Raw genomic sequence first — 21775 nt, forward strand, 5'->3', positions numbered from 1 at the left:
AAAATGTAACTGTCAGTCTTCTGGAGTAAATCAGTCATATTGTATGGGGGGGGGGGGATTCAGGGGACAGGAACCGGAGCACAGGTAGGAAATGTTTTACAGGCAGACAATGGCTGCTGCCATTGTAAGGGGTAAAGGTTCTGAAGCTAGGGTGCTTCCTTAACTGTTGCATATACTATAAGGGTTAATACGTTTTAGAGTGAATATTATTTTACATGTTAGAAGAATCCTAGAATGTCCTTGTACAGACATTCTTCCTATAAGGTTTCATCTTTGAGAAAAGATAACAAATACAGAAAAGCCCGTAGCTATGGAGCGAAGTGTAATGAGTGAAGGGCGGGCATGACAGGGTTAACTGTAACTGTGTTTACTTGGTCGGGATCATGCTGCATGGTACAGGCAGCAGGAGAGGAGGAATCTTTCCCGGGTCTGGCAGAGCTGAGTTGTTACTAACAGCAGGATTGGCCGAGAGAGGTGGGGGGAGATATGGGAGGTCATAAAAGGGGGGAGGAGCCCGCCCTCGTGACCACACGGAGAGGAGAAGTCCCCGCCCACCCTCCCCTATGTTTATGGTTTTTTGTTTCTGCTTTATGTTTTCTGTATGTGTGCGTTTGTCTTCTGTGTAGTGCGTGTCTGCTTTGTTTTACTGCACAGGAGTCGATGGAGAGTTGTCGTGGCAGCGGGTGTTTGGTCTCTGCTGGTGAGGATTGGTAACTTCGGGACGGAAGTTAGGACCTGTCGGTGAGAGGGGTCCGGATAGTGGGAGTTCCAGAGAAAGGAGTCTATCTCAAAAACATTGGTTCGGGGCCCTGCGGTCACCAGTTGTCTCTGAGCACGCATCGGCTTGAGGCCAATTAGTTTGAGTCAGAGACCGCAGGGCAATGCTTAGTTGTTAGAGATATGGTAGAGGGCCTGCAGAGATCAACACGAAGTGGAAGAGGCAACAGAGTTCAGCGGTTATGTTATGTTAATCTAAGAATTGTAAATAATAAAAGTATGGCTGCTACGGCCGATATATTTTCCCCAACACATTGGTGTGGTCTCAGTTACTAATATCTAAAGGTGGGGTGATCAGGGGGTGTATTGGTTATGGAAGGGGTTGGGGGGTAAAAAGGAGGTATCGGTTATACCCTGGTCATGTATTCCTTCTTATTATTTAGGAAATGTCATTACTTCTTCCTTTGAAGAAGTTTTAAAGTAACCTTGCACATATGTAATTGCTTGTTAATTCTTATCTATGAATTGAACATCACACACATAACATTCCTTAATAATTGAAACACTTGTTATTTTTGGTAATTGTTAGAAATAATTGATCTTATACACTCTTGTTTATGATTCTAGCTAAGTCATATATCACTCCTTTGTCAGCAATTATTTTTCACAGGTGCCTTACACCTAATTAGTAGAAAGACTTTTTGGTAACCAATCACGCTTTGTTTTGTATTTATGCTAACCAATCAAATATTGTTTGGAATATGTGATCCTTCCCCTTTTTGTAATGTATATATCCTCATGATATGACGAGTAAAGACAGAGAAAGATTTCAGCACATACTGCATGCGTGTCTTTTATTCCGTGAGCTGATATCCTCTCTCCTGGGTACCCAAACTAAACACAGTGGGGTAGATTCAGGAACAATTTCCGCCGGTGTAGACTGAGATGCGCGGCGTAAATGCCAATTTGCGCCGGCGTATCTCCGCGCCGTATTCAGCAAACAATATTACGCCGTAACGTAGATTTTTTTTTTCGTTTGGACCTTTCCACGCCGGTGCGGCGTGGGCGCCCATTTACGCTGGTCTGAACTAGCGCGGCCCTGGTTTTTCTATTTTAAATATGCAAATGAGGGAGTTGGTCCGATTCAGCAAATTACGAATTGCCGGCGCAGGCTACTCCCGGTGCGTGTAACTCTGGTTTGCAGCGGAAAGTTACCCTTTATAAAGCAGGGGTAACTTTACACCAAACTTGCAGAGGTCAGCTGGAGAGCAGCTAAAGCAGCAGCGTTACAAACGACCTGAGCAACAACACTTGCTGGACAACACATAGAGGCGGTCCCCATGTTGGGAGAGGCCCTCAATAATTACAGCCCTCTCCTCTGGGCTGAAATTGGTCATCCGCCCACCTGAGGATTCCTCATCAGCCATAACTGCCCCACCACAATGCAAACCACCTAGCTTGGAAAAAAAAAGCTTCAGTACATTTGCACCTGCAGGGCGGAAGTCTGGGCTGATTCATGGACTGGGCTTTGGTAGTGGGTCGGCGGAGCTCAGGGATCACGCCGGGGCGCAGTTCTGAGCATGTGCAGATTGGGGCATTTACCCCTGGATGTCACTGAGCATGTGCGGTCTAAGATGCGCCCCGGCGTGACCCCTGCGCCACGCTCCCCGCTTCATTAGCATAGGGAGCCACCCATTTTATTGTACCCCGCCTTACGCCGCGCTACGCCGCCTTACGCCGTGTAAAATCCGCCACGCCGGGGCAAGAGACAGGAAAAAAGTTTCCTGAATCACTAGCATGCCTCTCTGCGCTGCTCCGGCGCAGTGTAAAAAAGATGCACTGCGCCGGACCAAAGATCCGCTGATGTTCCTGAATCTGGCCCACTGAGATTGCCAACGGACCACCAGCGCCAGTCTGCCACCCCCACAGTCATTGGCAGAAAACAGGTTTTTGTTACAGAATGATTTATATTGATTTATCTTTCCAGGTGTATTGGTGTCAGGAGAACCAGAAATCTGGACAGTAGAAGATGATACAGTGACTCTACAATGCATATATTCTGTTGACAAAGGAAGAACCACCATGTGCTGGGGAAGAGGTGACTGTACATCTGTATTGAAGACCTATTGTAATAATGTTATCATTAAGACTGATGGCAGCAAATTGACTGAGAAGACATCTAATAGATACCAATTACTGGGAAATATTGAGCAAGGGAACGTGTCACTGACCATCACTAATGTGACTAAGGAAGATGAAGGAATATACTGCTGCAGAGTGGCGATCTCTGGGTGGTTCAATGACAAGAAGAACATTTACAATGTGAAGGTTCAGGAAAGTAAGTGCAATGCTTCTAGAACTAACTAACAAATGGAAACTAATCTGTCCAACATCAAATCCAATAAATCTGCTGTGATATCTGCAGACAACCCCAGAGCAACCAACATTATGTTTGTATGTCTTTAAAGGGGAACTGCAGTCTGTTCACATATATTGTAAAAAAAAAAAAAAAACATCTTTGCCATTCTGAAGCTTCCCTCTAACCACTTTGCATATTATTTTATATATACTGCGATTCTGTACTTGCCAAATATGCTGCAGAAATCTCTCTCCACTGAGTCTGGCTGCAACCATTTTAACTGTGGGCAGCTGAAGCTGCTGCTTGTCCACTTCCTGGATTTACACAGAGGCACACCTCCAGCTCTGCAGCTCTCATTGGCCCTCTTATTACTCATCCCCCCTCCCTTCCTGGCAAACTCTCACGAGAGTGAGAGAGAGAGCTGTGCATGATGTTCCAGACAAGAAACAGGAAGTGGGCTGCATAAGGTATTTACTGGCAGAAAAAAATAAAATGTTTTATTATCCAAAGTTAAAACAACAAGGGCAGAAGATTTAATAGATGGAAAGTTGAAAAAATTACTAAAGGTCGCTTTAACTTGTCCGTATTTCAGTTACTTGAGCCCTGATTCACACGTATGCGATGCATGAAAAGCAGCAAATCCTGCACGTTAACCGCACCACATTTCAATTGCATGGCGTCCATGCGATCTGCTGCGGGTGTGAATGTTACATTAACAACACCCTAAAACAGATTGCAAAATGCAATGCGATTCAGGAGCGGGGGAAGAAAAGGGGCACAGGACCGGCCGCCGCAGTTGTACTATGGCAGGTTGGCTCTCCTGGGTGAATAAGCGTCATTGTACATCAGCCACTTTAAGAGCTCTAGGGGTGCCCGCGGCGTGATACCGGAGGCGATGCACGTGGCCGGCAGCCGCGATGCCTGCCGTCCACCCGCGATAGGTCCACAGAGAGTCAGATCCCCATTCTAATAGGGGAGGTTAGAAACGCCTCCCAGGGAACACATTTAACCCCTTTATTGCCCCCTAGTGTTAACCCCTTCCCTGCCAGTGACATTTACACAGTAATAAGTGCATTGTTATAGCAAAAATTGTCATTGGTCCCAAAAATGTGTCAAAAGTGTCCGATCTGTCCGCCGCAGTGTCGCAGTTCCGCTAAAAACCGCAGATCGCCACAATTACTAGTATAAAAAAATAATAATAATAAAAATGCCATAAATCTATCCCCTATTTTGAAGATGCTGTAACTTTTGCGCAAACCAATCAATATACACTTATTGCAATTTTTTACCAAAAATATGTAGAAGAATACGTATTGGCCTATATTGATGAAAACATTTTTTATTTTTTATTTTTTTGGGGATATTTGTTATAACAAAAAGTAAAAAATATATTTTTTTTTCTTCAAAATTGTCGCTCTTATTTTGATTATAGCGTAAAAAATAAAAACCGCAGAGGTGATCAAATACCACCAAAAGAAAGCTCTATTTGTGGGGAAAAAAGGAAATCAATTTTGTTTGGGTACAACATCGCACAACCGCAGTGCCATATCGCAAAATCATCATTGTCATTAAGGCCCCTGCAGCTCTAGTTGAAAAGCAGGGGGAAAAAACTGCCAAATTAGAAAGTAAAAGCAGCATACATTATACATTGTTAGGCACACAGTTAACTCATTGATTGCCCAAAGATGTCAGTGTACAACATTATCACTGTATTAGTGTCACAACGTCAGTGTCAGTTAGTGCCAGAATTTCCGCCACCCTATCACAGTCCCACTATTAATTGCTGATCACCGCTATTACAGCTACACAAATTACAGTATATATACCAGTTCTATTCCCTCTTAAAGTTGTAAAGGTTTTTTTTTTTTTCTTTTAAATAACAAACATGTTTATACTTACCTCCTCTGTGCAAGGGTTTTGCACAGAGTGGCCCCGATCCTCCTCTTCTGTGGTTTTTAAGCGGCGCTCCTGGCTACTCCCTGCATCAAGACATGCATTCCAAGGGGGCACCTGTACAGGCTCGCTCCTGAGTCCTGCCGCTGCATCCATTGACACAGACAGCAGGACGCGGCTCCACCCCACCCAGCTCCCATGTCACTGGATTTGATTGACAGCAGCGGGAGCCAATCTGTCCAATGAGAACCCGAGACAGCGGCTGGAGCTGCTGGGCTCGTCTCTGTCAAATGCATTAAGGTGAAAAATCTTGGGGGTTTACAACCCCTTTAACTCCATCCAAAACAAAATAGTTTTGCCTTTGGTTATACTTTAACTTGGAATGTGAAACTGGGACTTACACTTATTCTTGATGTGATGATGAACACAAAATCAACCTCTTGTGTTCCTACACTTATTAAAACTTGTTGAGGGAAGCCACTGGCTATTAGCAAGAGGGATGCTATTCAGATTTGCTCAGCAATTAATTTGTTGCAATTTTCTAGGATTTAAATTCTCCTCAAACAGGTGGATTTGGGGCAAATTTGAAATTAGCAAAATGTGGCTTACACCTGTAGCACTGACCCCCGAAGGAGCTGCTGGTTTAATTTGGGCCTGCACTCTACCAATAAACCCCACTAACTTGGCTCAATCCCCTTGGCACAGCTGTGATGTAATGCAATACAATACAATGTAAGACAATACAAAATACCTGTATTGTAACCCCAGGATCCACTGACTGCACTTGGAGGGAGAACAACAGTACGCCACAACAACTGGATACTTAACCAGAGATATATTTTACTTTGAAATATGCAAAAAACTGATTACAGTAATTGTGCTGTAAGATGACAGCACAATTGATTTCAACATAAACTTTTTGAAAACAGTATACATATACATAGGTTTATACCTGGGAGCTCCCCCTACTTTATAAGCTATGCGTGAGATCTCACTTAAAGTACTTAGTCCTGGATCTTCTTTTCTTCGCTAGCTAAAGTAACTCATTGAGATTTGTAATCCACAGTTTTGATGAGTGAAATTGAAGTGAAAGTGCTCCTAGTGTAACTGCAACAACTATTTTAAAATCGATTGAAACGTCAAAGTAGATAGGCCTCAAGCCTTCTCAGTGTCAGTTTCTCTGCTCCTCTGTGGAACTATAAATCCCAGTGAGGCCTGTATATGAGTCTAACTGCATGTAGAACTTAGCAAACTGTGGGTCGTGACCCGCTCACCCACTGGATCGGAGCTCCGGGAAGTAACTTTTGTCCTGTGACTGCAACTTGCTTCTCCGTCAGCTCCGTTCAGCTCCGCTGGATGGATCCGGTCCTCCGATGCTCGGATGAGTGTCTCTCGGTCTCTGCAATCCGGCCACCGTCCCTCGGGCACCCTCAGATCACTTGCCCCAACAACCGGGCTTGTTTTCCCCTGTGTGTCCTAGTCTCCAAGGAAACCAAAAAACGAAACAAAACATCTCTCTGCATTACCAGTATTTGGTCACTAGATGGCTCCAAATACTTAAACATAGCAATGTCCATAGACGTTGTATTAAAGTATGCAAACACACATCAATATACAAGAATGTCAGCGCTACACACTCCCCCTATTTTATCTCTTTGGTCCTCCAAAGAGGTTCAAATTGCTAACTCTATTCTGTATTTTAGCCTCTATACGGTTATACAATACAGACAGAGGAGCTTCCCACCAATTGTCATATGATGGGGAGCTATCCTGTGCACTTACAGCTGATACTACCGTGTCTGGTACAGATGTGCCAAGGGGTGAGGTGGGGTTGTCCCTTACTGAATCAAAAGTAGAGGGACCAGACAGTTCAAGGTTTCTTTTGCTGAAAAACTGAGATGCTTCAGAGCATTCGCCCAATGTATCATAAGTCAGTCTGTGTGGTGGGCGAATGTCTCTCTTTGCTCTTTGCACTTTCGGGGTATCCATTCCTTTTTGACAAATGTCGTCATCCCTCCTCTCAGTGACTAAAGATGGAGAGTAAATAAGAGTACTGGGCTCTTCTGCAAGATGAGTTGCCGGCACAAATTCTGGGGCCTCTGCCCTGAGAGTTCCGTTTTTATCCTCCTCTACTTCTGAAGAGATATCAGCATCTGTTTCTGAAGTTTCCGGAGGCCACAGCCAACTCATCTCCACTTCCGCATCTTCATCTGTAGAGGGTGCAAGCTGAGATCTGGTTATTGGCCTACATACATCGGTGGATGTGGATGGGAATTCCTCCTCTGTGCTTATCCTGACTGCCTCTGTGAGAGGTAAAAGGTGATTCCGATGCCAGGTTTTTATTGGCCCAGTGTTTCCTTCTGGCTTGATTTCATACACTGGGAGCCCTGAAAGCTTCCTACACACAACATAAGGCTGTGATCTCCAACGATCAGCCAACTTATGCTTGCCTGGGATGCCTAGATTCCTCAGCAAAACTGGGTCACCTGGATGAAGATACTGAACTCTTACTTTCAGGTCAAAGTTTCTCTTGTTCCTGTTGACTCTGGAGTTCGAGGTGGCTTGAGCCTGCTCGTAAGCTATCTTCAGGCTCCTCCGCAGCCTGTCACATACCCTCTATGGGAGGTCTCTGATGTGTGATCCAAGGAAGAACCAAAAGCCAGGTCCACTGGTAATTGGGCTTCACAGCCAAACATCAATCTGTAAGGTGAATACCCAGTGGCGTCACTTTTGGTACTGTTGTAGGCATGAACCAGTGCAGTAATATGTTTACTCCAATGGGGTTTCTGTTCTGCAGTCAACGTCCCCAACATATTCAGGAGAGTCCTGTTGAACCTTTCCGGTTGAGGGTCCCCTTGTGGGTGATAAGGAGTAGTCCTGGATCTTCTTTTCTTCGCTAGCTAAAGTAACTCCTTGAGATTTGTAATCCACAGTTTTGATGAGTCAAATTGAAGTGAAAGTGCTCCAGGTGTAACTGCAACAACTATTTTAATATCGATTGAAACCTCAAAGTAGATAGGCCTCAAGACTGAGAACAGTGTCAGTTTCTCTTCTCCTCTGTGGAACTATAAATCCCAGTGAGGCCTGTATATGAGTCTGACTGCGTGTGGAACTTAGCAAACTGTGGGTCGTGACCCACTCACCCACTGGATCGGAGCTCCGGGTAGTAACTTTTGTCCTGTGACTGCAACTTGCTTCTCCGTCAGCTCCGTTCAGCTCCGCTGGATGGATCCGGTCCTCCGATGCTCGGATGAGTGTCTCTCGGTCTCTGCAATCCGGCCACCGTCCCTCGGGCACCCTCAGATCACTTGCCCCAACAACCGGGATTGTTTTCCCCTGTGTGTTCTCGTCTCCAAGGAAACCAAAAAACTAAACAAAAAATCTCTCTGCATTACCAGTATTTGGTCACTAGATGGCTCCAAATACTTAAACATAGCAATGTCCATAGATTTTGTATTAAAGTATGCAAACACACATCAATATACAAGAATGTCAGCGCTACACACCCATAATAACCTGAGTGACAAGAACTGTTTTTGAATCCACTTGTTCTTCTCAGGGTATTATGGGTGTAAGCCATTATGGGTGTGATGCCGCGTACACACGACCATTTTTAATGGTCTAGAAAAAACAACGTTTTTTTCAACCCGATTCTTGTAAAAAACACAATCGTGAAAAAAAAAATGCTCAAGCAAAGTGCGGTGACGTACAACACGTACGACGGCACTATAAAGGGGAAGTTCCATTTGGATGGCGCCACCCTTGGGGCTGCTTTTTCTGATTTTGTGTTGGTAAAAGTTTGGTGAGAGACGATTCGCGCTTTTCAGTCTGTTACAGCGTGACGAATGTGCTATCTCTATTACGAACGCTAGTTTTACCAGAATGAGCGCTCCCGTATCATAACTTGCTTCTGAGCATTTTTTTCACGTCGTTAAAGCCTACACACAACCATTTTTTACGACGTGAAAAAAGTCGACGTGAAAAACGACGCGAAAAAATAGAGCATGCTCTAAATTTTTAATGGCTATTTTTCACGTCATGAAAAATGCTCTGGAGCCCACACACAATCGTTTTTAATGACATAAAAAAAAAAAGAAATTTTCACATCATGAAAAATGGTCGTCTGTACGCGGCATAAGCCAAGAAAAGTATTTTCTTTTGTTCAACTAGCGGGCTAATTGGAAAAACAAAAAACACAAAATTTTCAGATCCCTTCAATAACACAAACAATGTGTGATGCAGGGATCTCCCCTGTCGCCCTATTGTATGCTGATAGGGGGACGCTTGTGGCTTCACAGCCAGGTGTGCACTGCACGTGCATGGGTCTCGCTGTGCTGTTCTGAATGGCCGAGAAATCTTCTGGGACCTGTGATGTGTCCCAGAAGATTGCAGCGAGGGAGGAGAGGAGGAGTCACCTAGGGGGAGAGGAGGAATCGCCTAGGCGGCATCAGCGGAAGTGGGAGCTGGGTAGTCAAAACTAGGTACCCACTCCCCCCCCCAAAAAAAAATTACCTGCCAGACTTTTGGGTGGAACTCTGCTTAACAAGCAAAGAATAAACAAGCTTCCCATAAGATTACATGTGCATTTAATATATTTTATGATTTTATGTATGATATTTGCATGTAAAAGTACCCCCTGTGTAGACTTTCAAACACTGCAAGACTTTTTTCAGGAGGAATTTAAGACAAAGGGTACATTTTTGAGAATACTGAATATCTTTTTGTGATCATTTGAGCATGTATTTCTTTAATACTGTTATTATTTCAGGAGATAAATCAGATGCCAGCACAGAATCCAATGACAGAGACAAACAAGAAGGAACAAGTGACCCCCCAGTGACAGAAGCAGGCGATCCTTTATGCTCAGGTAGGTAGCGCTTTCAATTAACTGACTTTAAAATATAGAGGACATAAAGGGCTTCCCTTGCTGTCTTTCTAATTATACCAGTCTCCTGGTTCAGCCCTGTTTCACACCGGTGCTGCTTTGGAACTGCAATACTTCAGCGTGATTTAATAAGCCGCACATCAGTGCGATTTGCACTGCCGATTTCATTGTGGCTCGCGACTTAATTTAACAGAAGTCTGTGCGACTAAAAAGTAGTGCAAAAACCTTTTTTTATAATTGCTGCCAGCAATGGAGTGCGACTTGTCATGCGGTTTGGAACTGTCAAATCGCATGACAAGTTGCACTGGTGTGAACAGGGTCAAAGTCACAGCAACAAGTATTTATGAATAAGTGACTAAAGCTGGCCATAGACAGATCGAAATTCGGCCGGGTTCAGCAGGGGCAGGCCAAATTTCGATCCATCTATGGGCACGTTGATTGTGCTGAAGTCGGCTTCAGTACCACCAGGCTGTTCAATCTTTTTATGTGATCACTGCTGGAAAGACACCCCGCTAACAGAACACAATTGTGTTGCGTGAAGGATTCTGACTGTGTTGATGAGGGAATCAAGAAATTTTCTTTCCCTCCACCATGAAAATCGCATAATCTATGGGCTGCTTTAACCGTTTGCCAAATGGCTCACGCAGATATACTGCGGCAGAATGGCACTCATGGGCGAAATCCCATACATATACGGCTTTGTCCAGGAGAGCCACCAGACAGCGCGTAAACACCACCGGAGGCATGCACGTGCGCCCACTGCACAGCGGGGGACACACAAATCTCTGTGCTGTCAGAGAAGAGAAGACAAATCGTGTGTTTTTACAAAGTAGAAACAGCGATCTGTCATCTCTCCTAGTTAGTCCCATTCCCCCCACAGTTAGAACACACACGTAGGGAACACAGTTAACCCCTTGATCGCCCCCTAGTGTTAACCCCTTCCCTGCAAGGGACATTTACATAGTAATCAGAGCATATTTATAGCACTGATCGCTCTGTAAATGTCAATGGTCCCAAAAATGTGTCAAAAGTGTCCGACCTGTCCGCTGCAACATCGGAATACTGCTAAAAAATGCAGATCACCGCCTTTACTAGTAAAAAAATAAAAACGCCATATAAATGCCATAAACCTTTCCTATAGTTTGTAGACACTATGGGCCAGATTCACGTAGATCAGCGGATCTATAGATCCGCTCGATCTATGTGATTTAAGATCCGCTCCCGCAAGTTTGAGAGGCAAGTGGCTAATTCACAAACCACTTACCTCCAAACTTGCGGCGGCGGATCGTAAATCCCCCGGCGGAATTCAAATTCCGCGGCTAGGGGGAGTGTACTATTTAAATCAGGCGCGTCCCCGCGCCGATTTAAATGCGCATGCGCCGTCCGGGGAATTTCCCGGCGTGCATTGCTCCCACTGACGTCACTAGGACTTCAGTGGTTTCGACGTGAGCGTGACTTGCGGTGCGCGTGTTTGTGAATCGGCGTACGCAAACGACGTTATAAAATTCAAATTCGACGCGGGAACGCCGGCTATACTTAACATTGGCTGCGCCTGATAAAAGCAGGGGTAAGTATACGACGGGAAAGCCGCTACGGAAACGTCGTAAGAAGACTGCGTCGGGTCCGCGTACGTTCGTGAATTTGCGTATCTCGCTGATTTACATATTATTCAAGGTAAATCAGCGGGAACGCCCCCGGCGCCATTTTTAAATCGAAAATAAGATCCGACAGTGTAACACATTGTAACACTGTCGGATCTAAGCCCTATCTATGCGTAACTGATTCTATGAATCAGGCGCATAGATAGGACCAGTGTAAGTCAGAGATACGATGGTGTATCTGTAGATACACCGTCGTATCTCTTTGTGAATCTGGCCCTATAACTTTTGCGCAAACCAATTAATATACGCTTATTGCGATTTTTTTGGCCAAAAATATGTATAAGAATACATATTGGCCTAAACTGGGATATTTACTATAGCAAAAACAGATATTGGGGGTTATTTACAAAAGGTAAATCCACTTTGGTTCACACTGTCGCCGAATGCGGCTCACAGCAGGGGTCTGGTGCGTGCTGGTTCACCGTTTCAGGTTCGATTTCAGCCCAAAATTCGGCATGTGTTTTTCCTGCACACTGCACCGAACCCGTTGCAGAGATATGTGAATTGGCTCCATAGAGACATAGTCACATTCTCCTGCTATGCAAATTGAATGCGGGGAAATGCGCATTAAATTCGCATAGGTGTGAACCCGGCCTTATAGCGCAAAAAAAAACGCAAAGGTGATCAAATACCACCAAAAGAAAGCTCTACTTGTGGGGGAAAAAAAGAACATCAATTTAGTTTGGGTATAACATTGCACGACCGTGCAATTGTCAGTTAAAGCGACGCAGTGCCGTATCGCAAAAAATGGCCCGGTCATTGAGCAGCCAAATCTTCTGGGGCTGAAGTGGTTAAAGTCCAAGTCCAGAAATGAGACAAAATGTACCCTTTTGGTGGCCCCTGACCAACCCTTTCTACCAGGCCCGGACTGGGACAAAAAATAGGCCTGGGCATTTTAGACTGAGCAAGCGGCGGCGCTTTGTGGCGGTGGTTAATGATGGGATGTGGGGTTCCAGTACCTTGTACCTCTGGACCCCTTTACATTACACAGCACTCTGGACCCCTTTACATTACACAGCACCTTGCACCTCTGGACCCTTTTACATTACACAGCCCCCTCCCTACATTACAGCCCCCTCCCTACAGTACAGACCCCCTCCATACAGTATAGACCCCCTCTACAATACAGAACCCCCCTACAATACAGAAACCCCCTACAATACAGAACCCCAACCAATACAGAATCCCCCTACATTTCAGACCCCCCCTACAATACAGAACCCCTTACATTTCAGACCCTCCCTACAAAACAGAACCTCCCCTACTTTACAGACCCCCCCCCCCCCACAATACAGAACTCCCCCTACAATACAGAACCCCCCTACATTTTCCATCGTAAAAATATAAAACATGTTCTATTTCTAAACTCAGATGAAAAAAGTCAGATGGGGCCCACACACTGTGGGAATATCCGATGAAAAAATTCCGTCTGGCTTTTTTCATTGGAAATTCCGATCGTGTGTACAAGGAATAAGGCTGCATTCACGCTTTCACATAGTGGGAACAAGCATTCCCTCTTGCGATTTTGAAGCAATCGCCACATTTTGAATTGAGGGCAGAATCAGAGAGATGTGTAGTCGTGGAGAAGTGTGAATGGAGGCTTAAAGCAGAATTTCACCATCTCAAAATTGACTATTTAAAATCCTTATGATGTTGTCATTTGTGAATAGATAGGAAAGTATTTTATATTTACTTGTTTTAAACGTTGTTTTACATTTCTTTTGTTACTTCCTGGTTTCCATGCCTAGGCAAATGATGTCATACATCACAGGAGCCTTCTGGAGGGGAGGTAAAGGGAGGAGGAGGGGATTTCTCAGCTAAACACACCCTCCTGCTTGCAAGCCTGAGCTGAGGACAGATGGATTCCAGGAAGTAAATGTTACATGAATCATTTGTCCTTACTCAAGATGGCCACAGCCAGAAATGTTAGGGGGTGTTTTTTTTTAGAGCAAAATGAACAATGGAGACTTAGATAAATGGGGCAGTTTGCTTTAAATAATAAAAGTTAATCAAAATGCATTTTCGGTTTGTAGAGCTCAGATGCAGTGTAGTTCCGCTTAACCACTAGCCGACCGCGCACCGTCATTATACGGCGACAGGTCGGCTCTCCTGGGCGAGAGCCCGTAGCTATACGTCCGCTCTTCGAGCGGCCACTAGGGGCGCGTGCGCCCCTCCCGTTAGCCCCCGACTCCCGTGCGTGTGCCCGGCGGGCGCGATTGCCGCCGGGCACACGCGATCCCTCATTACAGAGCGGGGAACGGGAGCTGTGTGTGTAAACACACAGCTCTCGGTCCTGTCAGCAGGGGAAATGCTGATCTTCTGTTCATACAATGTATGAACAGAGGATCAGTGTTTCCCCTAGTGAGGCCACCCCCCCCCCACAGTAAGATAACACACAGGGACATACTTAACCCCTTCCCCGCCCCCTAGTGTTAACCCCTTCACTGCCAGTGGCATTTTTATAGTAATCCAATGCATTTTTATAGCACTGATCGCTATAAAAATGCCAATGGTCCCAAAAATGTGTCAAAAGTGTCCAAAGTGTCCGCCATAATGTCGCAGTACCGAAAAAAAAATCGCTGATCGCCGCCATTACTAGTAAAAAAAATATATTAATAAAAATGCCATAAAAATACCCCCTATTTTGTAAACGCTATAACTTTTGCGCAAACCAATCAATAAACGCTTATTGCGATTTTTTTTTACGAAAAATATGTAGAAGAATACGTATCGGCCTAAACTAAGGAAAAAAAATGTTTTTTTATATATTTTTGTGGGATATTTATTATAGCAAAAAGTAAAAAATATTCATTTTTTTCAAAATTGTCGCTCTATTTTTGTTTATAGCGCAAAAAATAAAAACCGCAGAGGTGATCAAATACCACCAAAAGAAAGCTCTATTTGTGGGAAAAAAAGGACGCCAATTTTGTTTGGGAGCCATGTCCCACGACCGCGCAATTGTCAGTTAAAGCGGCGCAGTCCCGAATCGCAAAAAGTGCTCTGGTCTTTGACCAGCAATATGGTCCGGGGGTTAAGTGGTTAAAGAATCATGCCGACACTGATTCAGATAAGACAAAAAATATATCAGTAATTTATATTATATTTTGTATTATACACAACTAAATTATACAATTCATTAGAATACAGCTGCCAAAAAAAAACAATTCAGATACAACTTTATACAATTTATACAATTTACTGTTTTGCTGCCTTAATTTTTTTTAGAAAATCATGACGATGACAAAAGCCCCACCTCTGTCTATACCAGCCTGACTCCTATATCTCCAATGAAGGTAAATTGTATTCAACAGCAAACTTTCATTTTCTTATCGTTTTCCCAAGATTACATCTGTCCAGTCCTTATAATAAATTAAGTGTGCTATTTGTATGATTTCAGATAACCCCACCACCAAATGCTGAGGCCCAGAGTATCAAAAGAGTGTTACATATCCTATTACACATCCTTACAATGATAGCAATACCATTTACAGCTGTAATAGTATACAAATGTAAGTACAACCGTAATTCCCGATTCAGCAAGCTGATATAGCACTGGATAACTGAATGGTGTTTAGTTTTCTATAGCACTGTGTTCCATTGACTAAAATGCCATGTTTATGTAGCGCCTTTGCTCCCATAGGGGGCGCTATGTGTTAAATTATAGTTGTCTGAGCAATAGTTTGGCTCAGAAAGATTATGCTAAATTGATAGTTCTGTTTCAGTTCATCTGTGTTGTATGATATTTCCCCTTGACTGTGGGACCTAAGGTAAGTATTAGGGGGGCTGCTGCACACAGAAGGCTTTTTATCTTAATGCATAGAATGCAAAGAAATTAAAAACCTTCTGCCTTTACAACCACTTTAACCACTTGCCGACCTCCCCATGTAGATATACGTCAGCAGAATGGCACGGACAGGCACAAGCATGTACCTGTACGTCCTCTGCTTGACGTGGGTGGGGGGTCCGATCGGGACCCCCTCCCCCCCCCCCCCGCTACATGCGGCGGTCGGCAAGCCTCGGGGAGCGATCCGGGACGACGGCGCGGCTATTCGTTTATAGTCGCCCCGTCGCGATCGCTCCCCGGAGCTGAAGAACGGGGAGAGCCGTATGTAAACACGGCTTCCCCGTGCTTCACTATGGCGGCGTATCGAACGAGTGATCCCTTATATAAGGGAGACTCGATCGATCACGTCAGTCCTACAGCCACACCCCCCTACAGTAGTAAACACACACTAAGGGAACACTAAATGTTACAGCGCCCCCTGTGTTTAACTCCCAAAGTGCAACTGTCATTTTCACAATAAAGAATGCAATTTAAATGCATTTTTTGCTGTGAAAATGACAATGGTCCCAAAAATGTGTCAAAATTGTCCGAAGTGTCCGCCATAATGTCGCAGTCACGAAAAAGACGACTAACTTTGCGACGGGAAACTAGACTAGCGGCGACGTAGCGAACGCGAAAATCCGTCGTGGATCGCCGTAACTCCTAATTTGCATACCGGACGCTGGTTTACGACGCAAACTTCCCCCAGCGGCGGCCGCGGTACTGCATCCTAAGATCCGACAGTGTAAAACAATTACACCTGTCGGATCTTAGGGCTATCTATGCCTAACTGATTCTATGAATCAGTCGCATAGATACTCTGAGAGATACGACGGAGTATCTGAGATACGACGGAGTATCTGAGATACGACGGAGTATCTGAGATACGACGGAGTATCTGAGATGCGACGGAGTATCTGAGATGCGACGGAGTATCTGAGATGCGACGGAGTATCTGAGATGCGAGGGAGTATCTGAGATGCGACGGAGTATCTGAGATGCGACGGAGTATCTGAGATGCGACGGAGTATCTGAGATGCGACGGAGTATCTGAGATGCGACGGAGTATCTGAGATGCGACGGAGTATCTGAGATGCGACGGAGTATCTGAGATGCGACGGAGTATCTGAGATACTCCGTCGTATCTCCTTTGTGAATCTGGGCCACAGTGTGTATGTGGAGGAGCCTGCTGCATTCCTTATTAGCTGATCTGCTTTGTATCTGAGGGGGACATGCAAGGGAAAAAAAACAGTACACACATTATATATATATATATATATATATATATATATATATATATATATATATATATATATATATATATATACACCATAGTTTGTGGACTCTATAACTATCCTACAGACTAAATAATATACACTGATTTGGGTTATTTTCACCAAATAAATGTAGCAGAATACAGTTTGGCCTAAATTTATGAAGTCATTTTATTTATTAGCAAAATCGTATAACAGAAACAAAGAAAAACACATTTTTTCTTCAAAATTTATGTTTTTTGGGGGGTTATCTAGCAAAAAATAAAAACGCATGGGGTGGTTAAATAGCACCAAAAGAAAGCTCTATTTGTATATAAAAAAAAAAAAGATGATAAAAATATCATATGGGTACAGTGTTGCATGACCACGCAATTGTCAATCAAAGTGTTTTATATAGCGCTGAAAGCCGAACATTGTCCTGGGCAGGAAGAGAATGAAAGTACCCTGCCCAGTATTGAAGTGGTTAAAACACTGTAGGGTCCTATTCAACACTGTGAATTTTATGTGCATTTCAGGTGAAGTGAATTTAAAAAAAAGTGCTGCATATTGCTTCTTAGATGTGCTTTCATCAAGATACATATTCTATAGAGTGCAATTGTAATAAGCCTAAAATTCATGTAAAACGCACCTAAAATGAACTGCATCAAAAAAAGCACAGCTCTAACTAACTGTATTCTCTTATGTTTTATAGGTAAGGTAAAAGATAAGACCCCATCTACCAGGTAAGCTGCAAGATACAGGAAAAGAGCATACTGAAGTTAATGTAACAATAGGGCAGGCATTGCAACATGTCCTACAAGCTTCAATTGACCAGTATCATTGCATACAGCACTATGGGTTCTCCCAGTACTGTCTGGAAATCAGTAGTACAGGCTGAACAGAGATATTGCAGCTCTCTGTAAGGAGCAACTGTATCCATACTGGGGTTTGACATATCAGCAGCGTTACCGCACACCAATTATTTGCTTTCTTCAGCAAAAGCTGATTGGTAGCCATAGGCAGGAAGGCCATATCTCCTTTTTGCAGCATTTATAAATCAGCCCCAGTGGTGGTGCGTCCATAGAGGGCGCCAGAGCGCCGCCCCCTCTGGCTCCCGCACCACCACTGATACAATACATAGATTCATGCATTGCATGAATCTATGTATTGCCGCCGACTATTCAGATGGCCAGCCCCCTGGCGAGCACCGGCCATCTGAATAACGGCAGCTGGTTGGCTGTGGAAGTGCCTACCAGCGGCTCTGATTGGCTTTCCGATTACAGCCCTCAGGCTGTAATAGGCTTCCAAACACTTATCCAGGGACGCACGGGGGGGGGGGGGGGGGGTGCGTTCCTTGGATAAGAATGACAGGCGTCTCAGCCAATCAGGTTCACCGGTAACTTGATTGGCTGAAGCGTCATCGAGGGTGGGAGAAGACATCGAGGGACGGTAGAAGCAGGGTGGCTGACCCCAGAAAGGTAAGTGCCAGGCGGGGGGGAGGGGGCATTTTACAGGGCACAGTGGCGAAAATTGATGGGCACAGTGGCAAAAATTGATGGGCACAGTGGCTGCAATTGCTGGGCACAGTGGCGGAAATTGCTGGGCACAGTGGCGAAAATTGATGGCACAGTGGTGACAATTGATGGGCACAGTGGCGACAATTGCTGGGCACAGTGGTGACAATTGCTGGGCACAGTGGTGACAATTGATGGGCACAGTGGTGACAATTGATGGCACAGTGGTGACAATTGATGGCACAGTGGCTGCGTTTGATGGCATGACATAGTGGTGACAATTGCTGGGCACAGTGGTGACAATTGATGGCACAGTGGTAACAATTGATGGCACAGTGGTAACAATTGATGGCACAGTGGTAACAATTGATGGCACAGTGGCTGCTTTTGATAGCATGGCACAGTGGCTGCATTTGATGGCACAGTGGCTGCGTTTGGCATGGCACAGTGGTGACAATTGATGGGCACAGTGGTGACAATGGGCACAGTGGCTACAATTGATGGCACAGTGGCTGCGTTTGGCATGGCACAGTGGTAACAATTTATGGGCACCGTGGCGAGAAATGATGGCACAGTGACTGCGTTTGATGGCATGGCACAGTGGCGACAATTGATGGGCACAGTGGCGACAATTGATGGCACAGTATTGACAACTGATGGCACAGTGGCTGTGTTTGATGGCATGGCACAGTGGCTGCATTTGATGGCATGCCGCCAATGCCATATTGTGTTACAGACAGTGCCACCCATGCCGCAATGTGCTGCAGACAGTGCCACCCATGACGCTAATGCCATAACGCATGTGCTACCTACCTCCGCAGCGCGCAAGGAGGTGACAGCACTACACAGGACGTGCTGGCAAGCCGGGACTTGAGCTAGCTTGGTATCAGGAGCGAGAGCGGAAGAGGTATTCTTCTGCGCCCGAAAAACGAGAAATAGTCCCTCCCCTGCAGCGACAGCCAAATAAGAATGCTGCTGAATGCACATGGCAAGTAAAAAAATAAATAAAATGTAAACGTGCTGGTGGTTGTTGGGGCACCCTGTTAAGAGACCCTGATCGGTCTTCTTTTTTTTTTTTTTCGTTTTCTTACACTTAACTGCTTATCTGTTCAGGTTGCCGGGCCCCCCTGCTGGCTGGGCCCAGTACAACTGGGCCAGTTGTACTGGCCTATCAGCAGCCCTGTTCAAAACAGAATGGTTTAGCTACATGTCAGATTACACACCGTGCTAACGTGTATGAGGACAGTATAACTAGAATTATTGTAGCCTGTGTGTATCTGGCTCCGATACTAGCCAGTGCCTCACCAGCCACTGACCTACCGCACGTCCCTGGTTTCTCCCCACCCTACGCTGTATCCTGACAAGTAACTGGATGAGCTAAGGGATCTTGGATGGTTCTGGTACTAGGCAAGGGAAGCTTATACAATGGCCATGCTCAACAATGAATATCCTAGTGCTGAGTGCACAATACATCAATACTGTATACTGTATTTGTGACAAAAATAAAACAACAAAGTAACAATTTATAAAGTGTTACAGTGCCTCAATAATCAGTGGAAAAAAACTCCTTATATTTAAGGTTATAGCACTTTTTGCACAGCAGCTGCAGTCTTCTATCTACACATTAGCACTCTAGCGCAAGTTTTTTAAATTAGAGTTTTTTTTTAGTAAATGAGGGTAAATCTCTCTAACAAAGCCCAATACAGCGGGAAAAAAAACAAAAAAAGGGCTTTCCCTCTTCCCCACTCAGTCCAAATCTAAAGAAAAAAAAACTTTGGTTGGGCAATGTATGTTCACATATCTGTATGGCCAAAATGAATAAGAATATAATTACTTTTTAACTATAAAAACTGCTAAAAGTATTAAAGTATTAAAAATTCCTTGACAGTAATTGTGGCGAAAGTTAACAGGAACATTATTCTAAGTATGTATGTATTACTTAGTGTCCCTTTCCTTCTGCAGTGCTGTATCGATGGCAAAACTTGCTGCTTCAGAAACTGATGGAGGAGAACCTTGAAGAGTGATGGATGTACTGCTACCAGCAGCCAGCTTTATTGTTGTTTATTGCTATGTTTTGTGCCTTGGTACATTCCACTGATTCTAATAATGCATTAGTTAAACCAGAGCTTAGTTGCAATTCCCTGCTTCCCTATGCTCTCTAGCTACTTTAGTTTGTGTCCTCACGGAGTAAAAAGTATCTATCTTACAGTTAGTTCCATGATGCACGTTCACCTTCATTAAATGCCCATCTTTGTAACCCGACAAGCCTTAATAAATTACAATAAATTTAGCTCTGAATCTTCTTGTTGAGATAAAGCTGCATGTGGAGTCTGACAAGTCAGCTAGTTGCCATACTGTCCTCCCAGACTGGGTCTCAGGAGATATGTTCAAATGCATAAAGTGTTTGAAAGAGAATAGAGCAGTGGTCTCAAAGGACCAGTTATAAATGGCCCGCAGGCAGGGTGGAAGTGAGGGGAGCAAAAAAAAAAATATATATATTTTTTTTTTTTTTTTTTGAGCTGGAGCCATCTGGTGGTGAGCCGTTGGTATTACAAGTTATTACCACCAGATGTGAGCTGGCGCCATCTGGTGGTGGCCGTTGGTATTACAAGTTAAGCATTACAAGTTAAACAGCAATTCTAATGTCATTTTAGGCCCCGTACTCACGACCAAACATGTCTGCTGAAACTGGTCGGCAGACCAATTTCAGCAGACATGTTCCGTCGTGTGTACAGCCGCGCGGACAGGATTCCAGCAAACAATTGTCTGACAGACCGTTTCTGAGCAGACAACTGTTTCCCGGACTTGCTTTAAAACAGTCCGCTGGAAACCTGTCCGCCCGGACATGTACGGTCGTCTGTACAGACCTACCGTACATGTCCTGCCGCCCGCCATCCCTCGCATGCGTCGAATGACTTCGACGCATGCGTGGAAGCATTTTCAAGGCAGGCCGCCCACGCCGGCGCGTCATTGTCGCGGCGACACCGCGTCATCGACGCGTCAACACCGCGGACACGCCCCGCGTATTGTTTACGCGCGGTCTTCTGTTCGATGGTGTGTATAGCCATCGAACAGAAGTCCCCGGGCAGGCCCCGGCCAGACATGTCCGATGGAAACGGTCTGCAGACCGTTTTCATCGGACATGTCCTGCCGTGAGTACTCGGCCTTACACTATTTTCACTGCCATATTCTTCCCTCTAATTAGAACCCCCAAACATTATATATATTTTTTATCCTAACACCCTAGAGAATAAAATAGCGATCGTTGCAATACTTTCTGTTACGCCGTATTTGCGCAGCGGTCTTACAAACGCACTTTTTTGGGAAAAAATTACACGTTTTTTAATTAAAAAATAAGACAACAGTAAAGTTATCCCCATTTTTTTTAATATTATGAAATATAATGTTACGCCGAGTAAATTCATACCCAACATGTCACGCTTCAAAATTGTGTCCGCTTGTGGAATGCCGACAAACTTTTTTACCCTTTAAAATCTTCATAGGCGACGTTTAAAAAAATCTACAGGTTGCATGTTTTAAGTTACAGAGGATCTAGAATTATTGCTCTCACTCTACCAATCGCGGCGATACCTCACATGTGTGGTTTGAACACCGTTTACATATGCGGGCGCTGCTCACGTATGTGTTCGCTTCTGTGCGCAAGCTCGTC

General features: G+C 44.6%; 1 protein-coding gene across 3 annotated transcripts; it reads left to right on the top strand.

Moving 5' to 3' along the window:
• Positions 1 to 130: 130 nt before the first annotated feature.
• Positions 131 to 20395, top strand: LOC120932640 (T-cell immunoglobulin and mucin domain-containing protein 4-like). Of its 3 annotated transcripts, none has more exons than XM_040345169.1 (7): positions 131 to 700; positions 2705 to 2815; positions 9738 to 9836; positions 14741 to 14808; positions 14913 to 15024; positions 17304 to 17334; positions 20068 to 20395. In XM_040345169.1, exons 1-7 carry the CDS (start codon positions 487 to 489, stop codon positions 20120 to 20122), a joined length of 690 nt encoding a protein of 229 aa, XP_040201103.1. In that variant the 5' UTR covers positions 131 to 486; the 3' UTR covers positions 20123 to 20395. The 3 variants fall into 3 exon arrangements, with proteins under 3 accessions (XP_040201103.1, XP_040201102.1, XP_040201104.1); XM_040345168.1 differs by having other exon boundaries at positions 537 to 700; positions 2705 to 3055; XM_040345170.1 differs by having other exon boundaries at positions 550 to 741; positions 2705 to 3055.
• The last annotated feature ends 1380 nt before the right edge of the window (positions 20396 to 21775 follow it).

The sequence above is a fragment of the Rana temporaria genome, chromosome 3 (genome assembly GCF_905171775.1).
Source record: "Rana temporaria chromosome 3, aRanTem1.1, whole genome shotgun sequence".
Classification (NCBI taxonomy): domain Eukaryota; kingdom Metazoa; phylum Chordata; class Amphibia; order Anura; family Ranidae; genus Rana; species Rana temporaria.